The 19976-nt window shown below is 44.8% G+C and overlaps 1 protein-coding gene across 3 annotated transcripts; it reads left to right on the forward strand.

Annotated features, from left to right (window-relative positions):
* The first annotated feature begins 697 nt into the window (after window positions 1–697).
* TMBIM6 (transmembrane BAX inhibitor motif containing 6) lies at window positions 698–19195 on the forward strand. 3 transcript variants are annotated; one of them, XM_040642421.1, is made up of 10 exons: window positions 698–841; window positions 9934–10021; window positions 10404–10512; window positions 12942–13062; window positions 14299–14347; window positions 14454–14551; window positions 14756–14835; window positions 15139–15239; window positions 15871–15946; window positions 17164–19195. In XM_040642421.1, exons 2-10 carry the CDS (start codon window positions 9966–9968, stop codon window positions 17185–17187), a joined length of 714 nt encoding a protein of 237 aa, XP_040498355.1. In that variant the 5' UTR covers window positions 698–841; window positions 9934–9965; the 3' UTR covers window positions 17188–19195. The 3 variants fall into 3 exon arrangements, with proteins under 3 accessions (XP_040498355.1, XP_040498356.1, XP_040498357.1); XM_040642422.1 differs by lacking the exon at window positions 698–841 and adding an exon at window positions 1559–1578; XM_040642423.1 differs by lacking the exon at window positions 698–841 and adding an exon at window positions 7872–7890.
* The last annotated feature ends 781 nt before the right edge of the window (window positions 19196–19976 follow it).

The following is a 19976-nucleotide window of genomic DNA, read 5'->3' on the forward strand; positions in this document are numbered from 1 at the left end:
TCTTGCACGGGACAAGCTCTTGGGGAGCTCCAGCCCTTTGATCTCCCTTGGTTTAGTTTCTTCCGGGGCTGCCTGGGCAGCTCTGCCAGGTCGCCGCCCTCGTTACCTCTCTCATCCACCCCACTCCACAGGCCAAAGTGACTATGAACTTGTCGCCTATCTCCACCAAGCAGGCAAGGTGATCCTGGAAGCACGCCAGCCCCGCATGCGGCCCCAGGACTACCACTTGGGCTAGAGGGTGTCGGTGCTTCCGATACAGGACTGGGCTCGCATTCCTGGACAACTCGCTAAGCCTTCAGAAGTGCCCTGAAGCCTAAGCCCCACTAGATTCAAGGTAGATTGGCCCCGTGAGAGCCCTTTTTACGTGTTATCTGAACCTCTTTCCCCCTTTAACATTCCACGAGAAGCCTAAAACCAGAATCCAGGGTGTTTGCTGCGCTATCCCATCACGCGTCGCGGGGGTTCCGTTACAGGCCATGTATCTCGGGTGGGGCCTGTTCCTCTTCACTATCTCCACTAGGGGCGGTTTTAGACCGCCGTCCTACCTAACTGTGGGGGAAGAGGCGGAGACCTTTTGGTACGACGCCGGTTGGAGGCCAGAGTCTTGATCGACAAGAGCATTCGCGAATGGCTCCGAAGTAAGCGGCCGTTGTTTACGCACGTAAAGCCAATGGGAAGGTAGAGGTGCGGCCAGGGGCCAATGAGGACTGGCCTTAAGCGGAACGCAGGGGCGGAGCTTCCCCCGAGGGGCCGACTCCCGGGTAAAGAGTCTGGAGCAGACCCTGGGAGGGTCAGAAGCACATCCGGTGCGGGAAGAGCTGTGTAGGCTCCTGGGAGGCGGGTAAGAGCGTACGTCTGAAACAGGGACTGTGTGAGCCGGGAGTGAGAAATGGAGAGGGAATTGGCAGTTTTTGTCAGGGCAAGAGTGGGAATAGTCTCGGTTTTCGAACAGACTGCATCCTCGGGGAGTGGGGCCCTGCTCCGCGACTGGACTCGGAAAAGCTGCGCGGGGAGGGGAGAAGCTCGGGAACTAGTACCGCGCATGCGCAACCGTACAGGAGCGGGGGAGGGGCTGGGGTGCATCGGCTGGGTTTTGAGGGGCGTCAAGGCTCGCGTTCTGGGCGCCAGTGCTAGCGAAGGGTCCTTGTTAAGTCTCCCTTCCTTCCTTCCTCCCACTCTGCATTCTTTCTCTTCCCCCACCCCCGCCAAGAGTAGGCGCAGGGGCCCTTTGCCCCAGCCTCGACTACTTGAATTCAGGCCACGTCCCCCACCCCTTCCTTCCGAGGCTAGTGAAAGCGAAACCTCACGGGTTTGTGGTCACCCAGCTTCACCCGACTGATTGTTTCTCTGCTGTGGGCCCTCTGGCTGGGCCCCTCCTGGGTGAGCAGCGAGGGCCAGGACTCGACAAAGGGCCTGGTCAGGCAGGCTGCCCTGTCACGGCCAGGCGGGTGATGTCACACTCCTCTGTGACACGCGAAGCTCTTTAGTTACTTGGAAGCCGAAAGCAGAGGCGGGAGGTGAGAAGATCCTTCCTGGCTTTCCAGCCCCGCCCTGGTCTGATTGGTTACCTTTGGACAGGTGAGGTGGCCTTAGCTTTGCTCGGTCCTGAGCCTTGTGGGCGACTTTCTCAAAGTCCGCGCAGGAAAGGCGTCGTTGGGCGGTTGTTTTTTCTTGGGCCTACTTGCTGGAGCTGTGGTAGTAAGTAGGCTTTGGTATTTTTGTATACTTATTAAGTGTGGAGTTGTTCCTCAGTTCCAGCCCAGACTGCCTTGCCTACCCCATCAGTCTTTCCCTGACCGAACAACAACAACAGATCCCGCTCTGAACTTGAGACTGTTCTAGCAATAGTTTGCTTGTGAATGTGTAACTCAGTAGAAGAGCTGACTGTGCCTGAAACACAAAGATTTTAAGGTTAAAAGTTAATGGCAAATAGACTTTTCTAGTTATTTATTGATACTTAGTTTTAGTTTATCTTTTGGTTGACTGTGTAGTGTAAGAATTCAGTTCAAGAATGATTATTCACGTTGCGTAACCAAGTTCTTATGGCTTCTGCAAATACACTTATTTCTGTGATTATTAGGTTTACTCTCTTTGGTGGTTTATTTCTCTTGTCTAATATTTTTTGTTCTGGCTTCAAGAATATGTTGATACTTAGATTTTCTACCATTTTCCTCTAATAGGGACAGAGTGGTTAAATCCTTGAGAAGCACTCTCTGTAATTTATATTCAGAGTTTCCTTCTTCCATTATTCGTCTTGTGGAAACATGGCTTAGTAAACCCTCTTTCTTCCTGTCTCTATCTTCCCCACTATTGATGTGACTGAAGTCTTACTCTCCTAAGAATAGGAAAGGTAAAATTAATCCAGATATTTAGTCAGCATTTCAGTTGTTTCCTTGTTAAGAATATAGTTCATGCTTATCGTAGAAGTGCTGAAAATACAGAGAAGTGTAGTAGGAATCATCATGTATTAATATTTTTAAAACTTCTTTTGGCCTTTGGCTTGAACTGCCTTAATGAAAACTTGCTTTTCTACTGTAGGGTCTAATAGTAGGAAGAGCACCAGGCATTAGAGGTCATAAGGCCCCTAATCTGGTTCTGGCTGTACTGTTTAACTTTGTGGTGTTGGTCAAATCAATACAAAATGTGCGTTTAGCATTTTACAATATTTCACACAGCTTTTCTTTCTTCCTCTTTTTTTTAATTGAAGTATAGTTGACACACAATGTTCTATTACTTCAGTGCACAACATAGTGATGATTGAACAAGTCTATACGTTATGCCGTGCTCGCCACGAGTGTAGCTGTCATCTCACCATACAGCACTATTACACTATCACTGACTACATTCCCCTGTGCTGTACTTTTTACCTATGTCCCATAGATTTTTTTTTTTTAAACTGGCATTCAGTAAGCTTGGTAGAGCAGGTGTTACTTAATCATCCTTATCTGTAAGATAAGGAAGCCTAGATGACCTTAGGTAAAATGACTTTCCCAAAGTTATGTGGTAGAAAACGGCAGGATTTGTGACTCCAAAGCCAGTACTCCTGCCACTATTAACGCTGCCTTTTTGAACTTTCTTTTTAAAGTGAGACTAATCATTTTTGCCCTTTCTTTATGGATTGGTGTAAAGATCAAAGGAGATAATGCATATACAAACACTTTAAAAGTTGTAAAGATTTATATAAATGTAGTCGTATTATAGAAGGTACTACTGCTGGCCTCAAGTTTCACTTTATTTCATAAACTACCCAAGGGTGTTAATCTCCTTTGGGAAAATACTGAATATTCTCTTGATATTCTGTCTGCTAAATTTTCCTTTGCCACTTTGACTTGACTGTAGAAGCTGTTAGGAGTGTCTTCCACTTTACCCTGATTTGTTCCCCCAGAGTTTTTCCGGTTTTTTTTGTTTGTTTGTTTTAATTTTTTTTTTTTTAGAGAGATCGAGAGTGCGCACACACAGAGAGAGAAGCAGACTCCCAGCTGAGCAGGGAGCCCGACATAGGGCTCAATCCCAGGACCCTGGGATCATGTCCTGAGCTGAAGGCAGACACTTAACCAACTGGGCCGCCCAGGCGCTCCCCCCCACCCCCGGAGGTTCTAACCAAGCTTCTTGAAGTAGCTTTTGTATTAAACACATTTTTGTTTTCCAAAGACGGTCTTCAAACCAAGGAGGGAAAGGAAAGATTAAAGATTGGCTTTTAGGGCCACTTGAGTTACTCCTCAGGGTAGGTTCGCCTTTGACCCAGCTGGGGAGTGTTGATTTGAGGTTGCAACAGTCCTGATTAGATAATGGGATCTGCATTTACTCTGGGGACTCCTGGTTGTGCTTAAATATGGGGGGATAAAAGCTGAATCAGATGCAAACTCTGCTCTCAAGGTGCTTATAGCCAAATGTGTGAGTTCCGACACAATTAACTGGAATCCAAAATACTTGAAAAGGGCTTCAAGGGTGAGAATTGAGTGGTGTGTTCTTTGTCCTCATCCATGCCTGCTCTCATCTGGGCTTAATATGTTGTTATTGGAGAGGGATTACTGGTTTACACTGGAAAATGAGTATGTATTTAGGACATTGGGGCGTCTTTATGATTCAGTCTGTCAAACACTTGTGGTTACAGAGAGAGATTGAGTAGTGTCAGAGTTCAATGCAAAAAATAATTTATTGAAGGCAGTAGACATTCCATCTCCAGTTACTGTCTTGGTTCTGAGGCAGCACCCTAGAGAGACAGGATCCAGTGTTAGCTAGCTAATCTAGCTAGCCAGGAATTAGGGCCCAAGTTAAGGGAGGGGCTGGGGACATCTAGGGTTCAAATCTAGAACCACCAGAGCCTAGGCCTGTCAAAGCAGTTCTTTGGACTTCCTGAAACCAAACTGACCTACCTTCTAGGGGTGACAAGGAAAGCATCAAGCTAATGACCATTTACTTCATCAAATTCTCTACCACATCGGATTATCACTTAGTGGTTATTAGGCTGTCTCAAAACGCCTGGTGGCCCTGTGGGACAGGAGGTACAGTGTAAATGTGCCCGAGGAGAGGTATGCCATTTAAACAAAAGTAATTTTAGCCAGTAATAAGATTTATCAAATTCCTTTAAATTCCAGTTTATAATTTTCTTAGACTCTTCCTCTCCACCCAATTTAATTTTATTCATTTGGGTAAATATTAAGTCTTCAGGATATAGTTAGCTGTGAGTTAATGGTTGAATGATATTTAAAAAATTAATTTATAAGGCATATGTAAATTAGACCTGCAATAAACGTTTTATAAAACTAGGGGGAAATAATGCACTGAGGACATGAGAGTAATGAGTACACTGGTAACAACATAGGGAGCCAGTCTTAGGTATGAAGCGCTATTCCTTTTTTTTTTTTTTTTTTTTTTAAAGAGAGAGCACGCGTGTGTGAGAGGGTAGGTGGGGGAAGAGAGGCAGAGGGAATCTTAAGCAGGTTCCACACCTGGCACAGAGCCTCACTCAGGCAGGGCTCAATCCCATGACCCTGAGATCATGACCTGAGGGGAAATCAAGAGTCCGATGCTTAACTGGCTGAGCCATCCAGGCACCCCTGTATGAAGCACTATTCTGAGCACTTTATTTGTATTATCTCACATAATCCTAGAACCTATGAAGTAGAGGTTACTATATATTACTATATACACATGAGGAAACTAAAGCACAGTGAGGTTCAAGTGCCAGAAGCTTGCTGTGTGTTACACAGCTAAGGAAATATCAGTATTCAAGTGCAGCAAAACAAGCTCTTAACAACTATTCTAGATACCTGGTTTTACAGAGTCTGAAAGCTATTCAGTAGGAAGAACTACTGAAAAAATACAGTTCTGCTGCCCCGCCTCCAGCTTTTTAACCTCATGGGGTTTTTCTTCTTTTAAGTATCAGTTGGTTCCTTCTGGATATGTGGGAAGGGGACTCAGAATGGTTGAATTACAACAGGAATGAGAAACCATATAATTCACAAACTAAATGTTTAATTAAATGTGTGAATAATGTTTCCTTGACTTGCTGTGTTTTTAAAAAATATTTATTTTAAGCAAGCTCCACACCCAATGTGGGGCTTGAACTCACAACCCTGAAATCAAGATTTGGATGCTCTACTGACTGAACCACACAAGTTCCCCTGACTTGCTGGTTTTGTTCTTAAATTGTGTACATTAAGGCAGCCTTCTGCCCAATAGTCAGCAGGCTTTTGTCTTTCGAAGGCAAGGATTTTTTTTTTTTTAATTTGTAGTTGTTTCTGTTTTGCATAACTTTTGGCCACTTGGCCGTGTTTCATGTGGATTGTACTTAATAGGTATTAAATTAAGATTGTAGAGAATTTTTGTTGTTGTGTTATTCTCAAGGCTTGGCCCTGGATAATAATTATTCATTTTAGGACAAGGGTAAGGAAGATACCTAGAACAAAACAAGAGATTTAACAAGACCTAAGGCATTGTATTCTAAATAAATAATCTCACCTCCCTGTTTTACATTTGAGTGTAGAACTTGGGGGGCGGTGGGAGAGAGGATGCAATTTCTAGGTTTTTGTGTGAGTTGGTGTCTAGGGTGAAGCAGGATCAGTGCTAGTATGGATTTCATAATGGGCTGATGTGCGTTAGGGGAACTACTGTATTGAATAATTTTTGAGCAGCTTGTATACTTTTTTCCTTTATTGTGGTAAAATATACATAGTATAAAACTTGTCATTTTAATTTTTTAAGATTTTATTTGCTAGAGAGCGAGAGAGCACAAGCAGGGGGAGTGGCAGGGGGGGCAGTGAGTGAGCACTTGGCAGAAGCGGGGAGCAGCAGGCAGAGGGAGAGGCAGGCTCCCTGATCATGACCTGAGCCGGAGGCAGACACTTAAGAAGGCAGACACTTAACCGACTGAGCCACTCAGGCATCCCCTTAATGTCCTTTTTTTAAAACAAAGATTTTCATTTAACTGTGGGGCCCCTTTGAAACGTTAACGGAGTTACTTGGTTCATAGAACACTTCGAGCTCTGTTAGGAGCTAAACTGTTCCCTGGGACAGACCTAGAGCAAACTATCTTACTTCCTTGATTCTAAGACCTAACTTTTTCCTTCTCATGTTTTAACAGTACTGAAATAAATTATGTCCTATACATATCATGTCATTTATTTAAATGTATACTTCATTGTATTTTTTCCTTACAAAGCTATTATTAAAATTGCTGTGTGCCTTGGGACGCCTGGGTGGCTCAGTCGGTTAAGCATCTGACTCTTTTTTTTTTTTTTTAAGATTTAATTATTTATTTATTTGACAGAGAGACAGCCAGTGAGAGAGGGAACACAAGCAGGGGGAGTGGGAGAGGAAGAAGCAGGCTCATAGCGGAGGAGCCTGATGTGGGGCTCGATCCCAGGACTCTGGGATCACGCCTGAGCCGAAGGCAGACGCTTAACCTTAACCGCTGTGCCACCCAGGCGCCCCAAGCATCTGACTCTTGATTTTGGCTCAAGTCAAGATCTCAGGGCCCTGGGATCAATCCCTGCATCAGGCTCCATACTTAGCTTGGAGCCTGCCTAAGATTCTCTCGCCCTCTCCCACCCCTCGCGTGTGTGTGTGTGTGTGTGTGTGTGTGTAAGTGTGTAAGTGCACGCTCTCACAGAAAAGCTGTGTGCGTTTGTATCTGGAAAATTTGGTACTTACATATTTCACTTAAATTTTAGAATAAGTACTGGTGTTAGAAAATTGGTTTTATTTATTTTTTTACTACTTTTAAACCACAAGGCACTACTTAAATCATGGAGAAATTCCTGATATTCCCTCCCTGTCCTCACAACTTTCGATAGTTTTGGTTTTTCCATTGGCAGTTGTAAGAGGCAATCAGTACCCCCTGGGAAATGTGAAAGAGCATATTGGGAAAGAGGAGTTTCTGCCATTATCCCCTCCCACTGTTTCCACTCAGTGGGGTCTGGTTACAGGGCATTGCCCCTTTCTAACAATCCCCTGGGTATTTGAGGATTTACACTTCGAGGCCCATTCACCACCACCCCCCTTCCTTCTTTTAACTCTTGAAATTGGAAGCAAGAGGTACTTCAGTGTTGTTGTTGTGAATACTGAGAAACTTGGCTCTGAAGGTTGCTTCAGAACTGTTGCAACTTCTATCTAGGGATGTCATTAAGGGTGTTAATGGAAGCCTTAAACAAAGACACTTTCCAGGTGCTGGATTCTGCCGTCCTATAAGTGTGCTCTCCAGAGGATGTGAGTTCATCATGGTTGTGAAAGGCTGTGGTCCGTCCTGCAACAGCCTGCAATAGTTGCACCATCTAGATCAAGAGGGCCCAGAGCCCCGGGACTTAGAGGTGTGAGCAGCAGCTCTACTAGGTTCTGCAGCTTCTCACTGTATCCATCCTTAAGAACAGAACTAACCAAAAAATCGAGGTGAGTAGGATATTGGTGAGAAAGGAAAAAGGAGATGGAGAGCACAAGCTAGCCATTGTAATTGTTGCATTTGTGCGAGAGCCAGCCTCAGGAAGCTAACGGTAGTGATGCCTGTGAACTAGAAGAACGGCAGCTTTCCGCTGGCCCCCGACTTCTCAGGAGTCAGTTTGGGATTGTAACTTTTATTACCCAGATTAATTTTGCTGAGTATTGGGCTAGGTGCTCATTAGAATAGGTGTGACTAGTTGGCTTGTCTTTCAAACTACTTAGCTTTGTGTTTTAATACCACCCCATTCCCGTTTCCGGACATTTTGAAATGAATAGGCGTTATGGGTCTAATAAGAATCCGGATGATTGTGGAAGATTGATATTTAGGAAAGATAAAAGTTCGTGATTAGGTTTTTTTTGTTGTTTTTTTGTGTTTTTTTTTAGCTCTGTAAATTGAATGTATTTGTTTAGGATTGTATGTGAAATAGAGGAGGGAACAAAATTTAAGAGCTGAACTTGATGGTATTGATGGCATGTAACCTGGGTGCAGTTCGATAAAAAATGTCCTTTCTATGACATAATTGGGACAGTTGGCAAGATCTGAATAAGGTCTGTAGATCAGATAATAGTATTGTGTCAGTGTTAATTTCCTGGTTTTGATTATTGTTTTCAGATGTACACGCAAGTATTTAGGGGTGCCTTCATGGTTGGGGAAAAAATATTTTTGTGCCTTCATTGTTGGGGAAAAACTACTTCAAAGTCTCTATATACTGCTATATAGAGAGGGGATAAAGCAGATACGGTGAAACAGTAACAGGTAGGAAATTTGGGTAAAGGGTTTATAGGAATTCTTTGTACTATTCCATCTCTTCTGTAGGAAAGTTTCTGAAATTATGTAAGAAAATCCTTTCTACACAAATTCCTTTTTCATGGAGGAACTTTTCTCTTTTTAAAATTATAAATCCCTTTCAGTTCAGTTTTAACATGCATTGGATGGAAAGTTTCTACATGCATATATTTAAAATTCAAGACCTGGGGTGCCTGAGTGGCTTGGGTGGCTCAGTCGGTTAAGCATCTGCCTTTGGCTCAGGTCATGATCCCAAGGTACTGGGATTGAGCCCCATGTCAGGCTCCTTGCTCGGCGGGGGGCCTGCTTCTCCCTCTCCGTCTGCTGCTCCCCCTACTTGTTCTCTCTCTCTGTCAAATAAATAAATAAATAAAATCTTTGAAAAAATTAAAGTTCAAAACCTAGTACCAGGCCCAGCTCCCTCCTTCCTCCCTACCTCCCTCTTTGAGGTTGTGTGCCTTTGCTGAGAGAATTCTGTAGCATCTTGATACAGTGACATAAAATTGCTTTATTTTGCATGGGTGCTGAAGTGTTCCAGTTTTTTGTTTTTTTTTTTTTTTTTAAGATTTTATTTATTTAGTTGACAGAGAGACAGCCAGCGAGAGAGGGAACACAAGCAGAGGGAGTGGGAGAGGAAGAAGCAGGCTCATAGCCAAAGAGCCTGATGTGGGGCTCGATCCCATAATGCCGGGATCACACCCTGAGCCGAAGGCAGACGCTTAACCGCTGTGCCACCCAGGCGCCCCTGAAGTGTTCCAGTCTTGATACGGGCTCAGGTCATGCTCTCAGGGTGGAGGCCCAGTGTGGAGCCTGCTTAAGATTCTCTCTCTCCCTAAATATCACTTTATGTTCCAGTGACTGGGTCCCTTTAACTAATTGCTAACTGGTAATTTCTCAAAGAAAGAAACTATTAAAGGGACAAATTGCCTTCTGAAAGGATGGAAATCCAATGCTAGTAACAAAATAGTTTAGGAAGAAGATGGCTTCATTTCCTCTGTGTCCTTTAAAGTGGTTGAGTGTGATTGCAAATATATCCTAGAAGGAAATGCATAAAAATGAAAATATCTGTGCCAGGACAGTGGGATTTTAGATAACTTTCATTTTTCCAAACTTGTATGTTGCTATTTTTCATGAGAAAGTTGTTTGTTATTTTGTATGTTCTTATATCTGTAAAATAACCTTTCTTCTTTTTATCCTTGATTCCACAGAGCGGAGGCTGTGTCCCACAGACTCTGGCATCATGAACATATTTGATCGGAAGATCAACTTTGATGCACTCTTAAAATTTTCCCACATGTAAGTTTTTTGATCTTGACTGTAGTTTCTTATTGCATTTCCTTTTCATATCATTTTCATTTTCCTAGTTTATTAACTAGCATATTAACTTTGCTAGAATCCAGAGGACGTGATAGAATCCAGAGGACCCATATTCTAAAGGCTGCCCCGTAGTCACTGAAAAACCATTTAGTTGTTCTAGTTTGGGTACTGATTGTTCATAATTTGGGACCTTTGGCTCCTCCCCAGCATTTAAGATTCTCAGTTCATCTATTTTCAAAACATTCTTTTTTTTATTAATTATAATTTTACATATTCCCTGGGAAGAAGAAAGGGAAATGAGTATTAGCTTGAAAATGAAATTGGTCCTAAAATAATGGCTCTTACTAACATTCTTTCCCAGAACCCCCTCGACACAGCAGCACCTGAAGAAGGTCTATGCCAGTTTTGCCCTCTGTATGTTCGTGGCGGCCGCGGGGGCCTATGTCCACGTGGTCACTCATTTCCTTCAGGTAAGAGCACTTTCTCCTAGTTGCTGGGGCACAGATCGCAGTGGGAAGAAACCAGCTCAGCAGGGTGGTGCAAGCCTGTACCCCTCCTTAATCCTTTTCCGTAGTTTGCAGTCTGCACTCAGCCAGACCCAGCTGGTAACTAAGGACATGCAGAGCCATTTAAATTTTCTGGCAGCTGTGTCCTCTCTAGGTACTGAAAACAGAATGTCTTAACCTGGACACTGAACGGTGTGTAGGTGACACGTGAGGCCCCGGCCCGCTGAGTTGTGGCATGGCGTGTGCGCTGGGGTTTGCACAGTAGCCTTTTTATCTTTTCCTCACTTCTTCCTCTTTTTTGCTTGTTCTTAGATATAGAACACTGATTATTAGGAGAGGCAGGGTTGAGACCTTCAAGGATTTGACCTGTTTTATTCGCTGATGTACTTATAGCTGCAGGGTTGCGTGAAAACCTTCAGCAGCTCACTTTCCTATGTTGAAAGAGACCTTGAGTTTGGCCAGTAGGAATAAAAGGGACAGTTGACGAATAATCAAAAAGTTTGAAGTTCTCACTAACCAAGACGTGGCCTTTCCAAGTGTCCTTTTTAGCGTAAGTTCAGGGAGGGTGTCTGTGTTGGCATTTGCAACTACTGAGAACTGTCCCTATGCTCAGGCATCTCCTGGCAGAGCTTGTGTGAAAAATTACTCTAGCTACTCAGAGGATAAGACTTCCGATCCCTGGAGTTTAGACTAACACATGCTCCACCTTCTAGCCATTTTGGTTTCTGGTTGTCGGTGGGGTTTTTTTTGTTTTGTTTTTGTTTTAAGCAGTGTAATAAATGCAGTTATCCTCATTATTCGTGGATTCTATATTTATGAATTTACCTACTTGCTAAAATGTATTTGTAACCCTAAAATCAGTACTCACGGTGCTTTTGCAGACGTTCGCAATCCTAAGCAGAACGGCAAAAACTTTGAGCTGCACACGGCGCCGTTCCCAGCTGAAGTTGAATAAGGCGCCCCACTGCCCTGCTTCAAGCTCTTGTACTGTAAACGAGGGTCTTTTTCATGGTCTGTGTAGTGCTACATTTTTTGCATTTTTGTGATTTTGGTGGTGATGTCAGTGTTTAAAATGGACCCCAGGCATAGTGCTCGAGTGCTGTCTAGCGTTCCTGAGTGCAAAAAAAAAAAAAAAAAAAGTACACTAAGACTGTGGTGTGTCTTATGGAGAAAATATGTCTCTTAGGTAAGCCTTGTTCAGGCTTGAGTTTAAGTGCTGTTGGCCATGAGTTCAGGTTAATGAACCAACAATACATATCAAATAAAGTATCCTTAAACATAAACATACATAAAACATGTTTTGCAGTTGAAGAAAATGTAACCAGATGTGCGTGAGAGTCTCACCCTTTATTTTTCTCAGGAGAAGTTGTTCAGCATTCATTCATTCATTATTCACAGTGACTTTATAGAGGATAACTATGAAAAAAATGAGTATCAGCTGTGCCTTTAAATAAAGGAAGGAACTTCAGTGCCTACATACCTCCTTAGTGATTTTCTTTTCTTTCTAATTGCCTATAGCTTTTCCCACTTGCTTTTTTTTTTTTTTAAGAATATTTTTCTTCTTACAAAACTAATGCATGTTCATTGTAGAGAATTTGGAAAACAGACTAGTGATGAGAAAGAAAACACCCAGACATAACTTAACATTTTGGTTCTTACTCTGTCTCAGTCCATATAGGCTGCTCTAACAGAAAACCATAGACTGAGTAGCTTAAACAGCAAATGTTTCTCGCAGTTTGGGAGGCTGGAGGTCCAGGCTCATGGCAGTAGCGGATACTCTATGTGGTGAGGGCCTGCTTCCTGTGTAAATGACCGTCTTCTCACGGTCTTCACATGACAGAAGGGGCAGGGGAGCTCCCTGGGATCTTTGTTGTAAGGGCACTAATGAAGGCTCCACTCTCATGACCTAATCACCTTCCAAAGACACCCACCCGACCTCGAAATATCAGCACGTTGGCGGTTAAAATTTAAACATGAATTTGGGGGGAGCATAAACATTCAGTCTGTAGCACCCTCTTTTTTCTCTGTATGGGTATATATATTTGTATGTGTGTTTCAAAGTGATCAAAAAGGGATCATTTCTCCTTGTCCTACAGATTGGAACGTGCTTCAAGCACTTGTCACTTTGACTCATCTTTTTCTTGGGCAAGACTCAGTTTGACTTGGGTAGTTGTGGCTGATGGACTGCCTGGGTCAGAAGAGCTTTTCCATCCACTGTGGTCCTAGCCCTGTCCGGCACGGCTTCTAGTTTCTTCTTAGCTCTCTCTGCCTTTCCACTACTGCCAGGTTAGAAGGAAATATTAGGAAGTTCAGATGAATATTTGACCCCAGTAAGGTCTGCAGAATACATTTGGTATTTTCAAGTATTTCATTATTGATTCTGGACCTGACAGGCTGGCCTGCTCTCTGCCTTGGGCTCTCTGGGGTTGATGATTTGGCTGATGACAGTACCTCATAGCCATGAAACTGAGCAGAAACGACTGGGACTTCTTGCTGGATTTGCTTTCCTTACAGGTATGTGAGGAATTGGGCTAATTTGGGGTGGGAGGGGGTACTGTGTCTAGCATCTCTTTAGACTAAGGCCCCGATTTGTATGTATTCTGATTCACCCCAACTGGCACGCTGTACTATTCAGTCTTGTGTTCGGGTGTATTTGGCCCCGTATTGCTCTCTGACTTCGTAGAGGTGCATCTTGCTTTCCCATCCAGAGGAGTAGCTCGTTAGGACTAGTGACTGTGACTTCTGCTTTTGTATCCAAAAATAAGCCTTTGTGTGCTTGAATGAATGAGGTTCAAGAGCTTAGGTAGCATAACTTCGTAATGGTCGACATGGGACTGAACTAGGCCTAAAACTCCAACTTAGTTGGACTCACACTGGCAACTCGCACTCCTGTGACCATTTATTCTGAACTTTGCGGACAGTTCATTGGAGCCATACATGGAGATCCACCCAACAGAGCACTTTGCTGATTCTCAAGAAAAGACTTGAAAGCACAGCTCTTCTAGAATTATCATTAGGGGAAACAGGACTCAAGCTACATAGTAAAAATACTTGCAAAGCAGCATTTGACTTAGTCTGACTCATATTGAGTGTGTCTAATCTACATAGTGTTGAAGTAGAAAGGAAGGGATTTAGAGATTAAGATTTTTAAAATAGGGAAAGCTGGTTTTTGAAGACATTAAGGGGTGGAATTACCAGAAGGAGAGAGAGTAGCAAGAGCAGAGGAAACGTTGGGGCCGGAACAGGGTGCCACTGCACCCTTCTCTTGGCAAGTGTCCACCTGCAGAACCGGTCTGGCCTTTTCTACAAAGGGAGGCAGCCCTGCGTGACTGCAGGTTGCTGGCCACAAGGCACTGGTTTGCTCTTGATCCTCGTATTCCAATTCCTGATCTGGCCCACATTACAGTCTCACATCACTCCTCTTCGGAGTATTGCAGCCTTACCACTTTGCTCAAAAATGTTTGACATGCTTGCTTCCTTTTTCCTAATGTGTTTTCATCCTGGGCCATCCGTGATTTTCAGCTAAGAGAGCAGTTTTGTAGCTCTATCTGTAAATAAATAACTCAGTCAAGTATATATTCTCTGGAAAACAAGGTGGATAGAGGAGAGAGAGATTTAATTATTTTAGTACTCATGTTTTGGTTTTTTAGGACCATGGGCATGCCTGTGTTTTTGATGGTCAGCTTTTGGACGAGGGTCCTCTTCAGGAGTTGATGGTAATACTGTGTTCTGGGGCTTTTTGTTTTCTAGGAGTTGGCCTGGGCCCGGCTCTGGAGCTGTGCATTGCCATCAACCCCAGGTAACTATTTTAGTAGCATCTTAGGCCTTTTTTCGTTGCAAATATGCCTCCTAAATATAGGTTTGCAGACCTGTAGCCCTCAGTCTAATGGTTTTTCCTCTGACAGCATTCTTCCCACCGCCTTCATGGGCACAGCCATGATCTTCACCTGCTTCACCCTGAGTGCCCTCTATGCCAGGCGCCGGAGCTACCTCTTTCTGGGAGGTAGGTGTGGGGTGGAAAACCGAGAGTCTCCACTTAACCAGAGTTCGCACTGTGACTCTCCCCTACCCTCCAGCTTCTTGTGACTGTTGGGTTGAAATTGAAAGCCTTAATTTTGGGGGTGGGGGTAAGTAAGGAATGGCTTTAATGGGGTTGTCTTACTTTGCTTTGGCTTTTCTCAGGATGGCTTTTTGTCATCTCTTACAGGTGTCTTGATGTCAGCCATGAGCCTGATGCTCTTGTCTTCCCTGGGGAACCTTTTCTTTGGATCCATTTGGCTTTTCCAGGTGAGACTTTGCATATAACTTTCTGGCAGCCATTTGCCTTGCACTCCTTGTACTTGCTTTATCCTAAAGCAAAGTAGACTAAGAATCCTCCAGAACGTTCACTTTAGTTGGGCAGTGCAGAGTTGTGCATAGGGAAGTAATGTGGTCTTTACCATAGGCTTCCGTTCCTAAGAACGTTCATGTCAGCAGGGTCAGCATTTGTTGTGCTTTCAAATAGCCAAGAGCCAAAAAGAGGCACAGCTGGTTTTTTCCCCTCTGTGGTGTTTCCCACATGGTAACCTCATGTCATTCTTCTCCTGTTAGGCAAACCTTTATGTGGGGCTGGTGGTCATGTGTGGCTTTGTCCTTTTTGATACTCAACTCATTATTGAAAAGGCTGAAAATGGAGATAAGGATTATATCTGGTGAGTGGAAACTGATCTTTATCGCCTCCCTTTCTGTGGCCGTCGGCGGGGTAAGAGTGGACCAGGTGGCGCCGGCTGAACTTCATGGCCAGCCTTGGAGCGCGTGTATGGTAGGAGGCCCATGGTTTTGGAACTGTGCACCAAGTAGCATAGTCTCCCTCAGTTCCTGAAAGACGTCAGCGCTTTTAAAATTGAACTAATAATTTGCATTTAATTATCCTTATTTTTAATAGTGGTTATCTCTAGGCATAAGAGAAGGAAAGGGATCTTTCCTCTTTTACTCTTTATTTTTATATTCTTTAAACCTTTAATAATGAAAAGAAGATACACATTCTTTTTAATATATAACTTTTTTAAAAATCTCAGGGTCTCCTTAACTAGTTACTGGTGGTCCGGGGTTCAGATGCGGGCCCCTGCAGAGTCTGAAGCTCAGTTTTTCTTTTCCCTGTGCTGCGTGGCTTCGTTGATTTGAAAAGGATCTCAGACATCAGAGTTTTACTTAGTTGGTGGTGGCGTGTGTGCGAAGCTCACTCATGGGGTGGGTGTGGGGCTTTTGTGGCCCGCCCTTCTGTGGGCTGTGGCTAAAGGAACGTGGGACATGCCAGTCGGTAATCTGGTTCTTCTGTTTCAGGCACTGCGTTGACCTCTTCTTAGATTTCATTACTCTCTTCAGAAAACTCATGATGATCCTGGCTATGAATGAGAAGGTTAGTCCGCCTGCTCCCTGAGGGTGAGAGAATGGCACCTGAACTTCGCGTCTGTGTAGACTTCAGATTTGAAAACTGACACAGTGTGTAGGTCCAGGTTAACTGTAAGGCAGGCCGACGAGTAAGAGGTAAACCAGAAGTCTTTTAGCCCACGGAGAAAAAGGAACAAGTTAAAACAAAAAAACAAGAGGCGCCTGGCTGGCTCAGTTGGTGGACCATGTGACTTCTAATCTCAGGGTTGTAAATTCAAGCCCCATGTTGGATGTAGAGATTAGTTAAAAATTTAAAAATCTTAAAAAAAAAACCCACCAAAAACAAATCCCTGAGATTAGTATCAAAAGAGAAAGGGGCTTAAGTGGCAGCAAGAAACAGTCTACTACATGAAGAATTTAAAGGCTGTGAAGATAGTTATGACTCAGGGAAAGATATTCTAGAGGATTTGTTTAATATTGGCTTTTATAAGTATGTGTCAGGAGTAGACTGGTTTTACCCGTTTGTTAGTCTTGTTTCCAGAGAAGCATTCTGTATGTGGTTAGTGAGTGTCACACGTAGTCTACTCCAGCGGTAGGGGAGCAAATGAAACCTTGAGGGCTTTTTACAGAGCTTCTTAGGGAACAAGAGACAGTATGGTGGTGGCGGAAGCCAGGGAGGAGGTGGGATTGGTGGCTCTCGGTCTTCCTGTGCCGCGACTAGACGAAGCTCCAAGCAGTTTTCAGCCAAAGCCTCAGCTTGCGTCTGTTTCATACACGGGGCTTCCATGTAGGATGGAATGAAGAATTCACTGGGCTGGATTATTTCTGGGTGTTGGTTTGTGCCTGGGTGTTGTGCTGCTCAGGCTAATGGAAAGTCGGTCCTGGCCCCTTGTGTAGTTACTGTAGGGTGGACTGCCAGTCTAGAGTCTCCGTGGGTTGGGATTTGAGCTGTGGCGGTTATGAGTAAGCAGGAGTGGTCAGGCAGCCCAGCTGGGTACTCTTGGGGTGGAGTGGGAGCAACCGCTTAACCTAAATTCTCGTCAGGTCTGTCGGCAACTTGAGGGACCATCAGTGGAGGATCGTCACGATTCAGTTCCTATCGCACCAAGGGAGTACTTCTTCCTTTTTATCGTCCTTTTCCCTTCCAGCCCCTAACCAAAGGCAGCCAGGTATTGGCTCACTCAACAGTTTTAGCTTGAATGTCAGATGCCAAAAATTAAGTGGGCACTTTTTCTCCATTTCTAGGACAAGAAGAAAGAGAAGAAGTGAAATGACCATGCAGCCTTTCCCATTTTGACCTCCTCTCCCTCCACCCCTCATTTCCTCTTCGCACACATTGCAGGTGGTGTGTTCTGTGATAATGAAAAGCATCAGAAAAGCTTTTGTACTTTGTGGTTTTCTCTATTTTGAATTTTTTGATCAAAAAACTGATTAGCAGAATATAGTTTGGAGTTTGGCTTCGTATTCCTGGGGTTCTTCCCCACTCCCTTTTCTGTCCAGCCCATCCCTAGCCTCTTCCTCTGCTCAGGCAGCCAGCCGGTCGCTGTGCGGAGGAGTGGGACCCGCAGCAGAGCAAACTCCAGAAGTCCGCCGCCTCCCCGCGCTTCACCAGGGGCACGTGAACTGTTCGGTAGAGCCACTCGGCTCTCCCCTCCCATTGTGTGGTGTGTGCACAGTTCCTTTGGGACCAGGCAGGGTGTTTTCCGCCGGAGAGGAGTTTGGTGTCCGTGTTCCTCAGGCTCGTTACATCTGCGCTGCTCGCAGCCCCTACCGAGAAAACGAAGAGCCTCTTCCGGTGGATGCTTTGCTTCCTCTGAGCTGCCCAAGCCGCCGCTGGTCTGGCAAACACACCTTCCTGTCTTGCTGTCCCAAAAGGAATGTGGATTGACGTGTTCCCTTTCCCTGTCCCCGGTCTGACGCTCGGGGAATCTGCCGGTTTTCCATCCATGGTGGGGCGGGAGGATTTCCCCACAAAGGAAGGACTGATTCTTGTCAGGTGTTTATGAAAAGGCTGGTTATGTATGGCAAGATACACAGAGAATTCCCATACTTCCTCTGTCTTTATTTTAATGTTTTATCACCTTATTTGCAGAGTGGTCTCTCCAACCTGGCTTTGATTGAAGATCCCAGGAGAGGAAGGATGGGGAAGGGGAGTGATTGAGCCAGGGGTAATAGTAAACTAATCCTGCCTGACAAACCTAGATGAGGACCTGCTCGGGGTGGGGTGGGGAGTGGGGAGAGAAACGCTGCTAACCGAATGCTTCTTTGTTGAGATCCGCAGAACTGGGTTGTGATGACTTGGGAGGCAGCATTGCTAACAGTCCAGTGCATTTCTGTCTCCTCCGGCCTGGACGGTAGTGTCAGGCCACAGGTGTGCAGCGGTAGATGAACGTTCATTTTACAGATGCACTTTAGTTTTTGGTCTGTTCACCTGTTCCCAGAAATCTGTAGCCTTCCAGCCGGGGACCAGGTGACCAAACCTGCAAGACATCTGATTCCCTGCAGCTTGGTGGTTGTGAGTGTGGGAAGCCAATACTAATGGGGGTCACCGGCGCTTTCCCAGGGAGCTGCCAGTCAGCTGGCACAGAAGGGCAGGCGACCTAGAGACAGTTGTGGCTCTGGCTGTTCACAGGGCTTCAGTGGCGGGGGGACTGAGCCCTCCAAAGCTCATTGCCAGTAGGATACCATTTTTGGCTCTCCCTGTTCATAAGCAGCACAGTTTGACCCATGGCAGCTGGTTCATGGTGCACCATGTCACTGTGCTGTCCCGTGAAGAGGTTTGTTCCCAGGGTGTGTGTATTCCTGGAGTGGCGTGCTGCCCGGAATGGCTTGCTTCTGCAGAGGGTGCTGCCCTCTGACCTAGCTGCCGCCTCTAGCCTCTGGCTTGAGAACTTTAATAAAGGGACTTCCTTCCCATTAAACACCCAATAGCACTCTCCGTAAATTTGTTGATTCTCTGCAAGGCCTGAGAATCTGAGTTACATCTCTTGAAGCCAATCTCCACCTCTTGTGCTTTTTTGCTTGGGATAAAGGAGTTTTTCTTTAGAAACAGTGCCAAGAATTACAAGATCTAAAAAACGACTTTTAAAGAAAATGCCTAACAGGTTTTTAATACAGTAATCACTGTAATTATCACTTTCTTTTCTAGTTCCTTGGTTTTCAGCTCAGGCTGCATTCTCTAACTCATACTGTGAAGACAAAGGTGTTTTTGATTCAGAAATATATGAAATCTACATAGTCTTAATTTGTAAAAAATAAAGACAATTCCTTAACCTTTCCTGGTGTAAGTGTGTGTTAAATTCAGGGCCACAGCTGAACACGGGCTTGGGTACTATCTGACTCGCCTTGTAAGTGGGGCCTGGGAGTGGAACAGGATTGAGTTTCTGATCTAGACTTAGACTGGTGACCAGAAAGAAACAGGGACCCCCAGGGGGCCTTCCGCTCTAGCCCCAGCTTGCCACAAATGTTGGGAGTTTCCTCTGTGCGGTAGAGAGCCTGGGCCTTTGCCCGTCCTCCCCCGCCGCAGCCTAGTTAGGCCCTTTGTGGTAGCAGCACGTGCCGTCGGTTCCAGTGGATAGCCAAGCTTTGGGATTTTGGATGCGCGATGGAAAAGGCATCGTAATCTACTTATTCTGCCAGTCTTTTTGGTCCCCTGCTGTGGCCAGGCTCTGTTCTAGATGATAGGAATCACCAGTGAAATACACAAAAATTCTCGTCTGAATTCAGAGTTTTTGAGATATAAACTGGTTTACATTAGAATCAGGTTATTCCATTTTGGCATGCTTGCCCTCTAGTTGCCATGTTCATTGTAGACACACAGCTTCCTCAGGATTTGACTGTTACCTGACTGGTTCAGGTTACTCCCAGCTGACCCCTTGGATTCCACATACCCCCATCCCAGCTAATACTAGCCACACTCCACAACTTGGAAAGTGTACCTTAAGCCCTCTTCTCAACCTTCTTTCTCTTGCTGACTTTGAAAAAGGCCAGTCTCAGAGACTCTAAAGCCCCTCTGTTTGGGAGATGTTGCCTTCATCCGCCAGGCACTGCAAGGTGCT

This window comes from Ursus maritimus, unplaced genomic scaffold (genome assembly GCF_017311325.1).
Source record: "Ursus maritimus isolate PB19 unplaced genomic scaffold, ASM1731132v1 scaffold_26, whole genome shotgun sequence".
NCBI classification, from domain to species: Eukaryota; Metazoa; Chordata; class Mammalia; order Carnivora; family Ursidae; genus Ursus; species Ursus maritimus.

Coding starts and splice junctions, on each gene's coding strand:
- TMBIM6 (XM_040642421.1), top strand. CDS start 9,966: ATGAACATATTTGATCGGAAGATCAACTTTGATGCACTCTTAAAATTT. Junction 14,348..14,453: donor TGCATTGCCATCAACCCCAG/GTAACTATTTTA, acceptor TTCCTCTGACAG/CATTCTTCCCACCGCCTTCA. Junction 14,836..15,138: donor GATCCATTTGGCTTTTCCAG/GTGAGACTTTGC, acceptor TTCTCCTGTTAG/GCAAACCTTTATGTGGGGCT.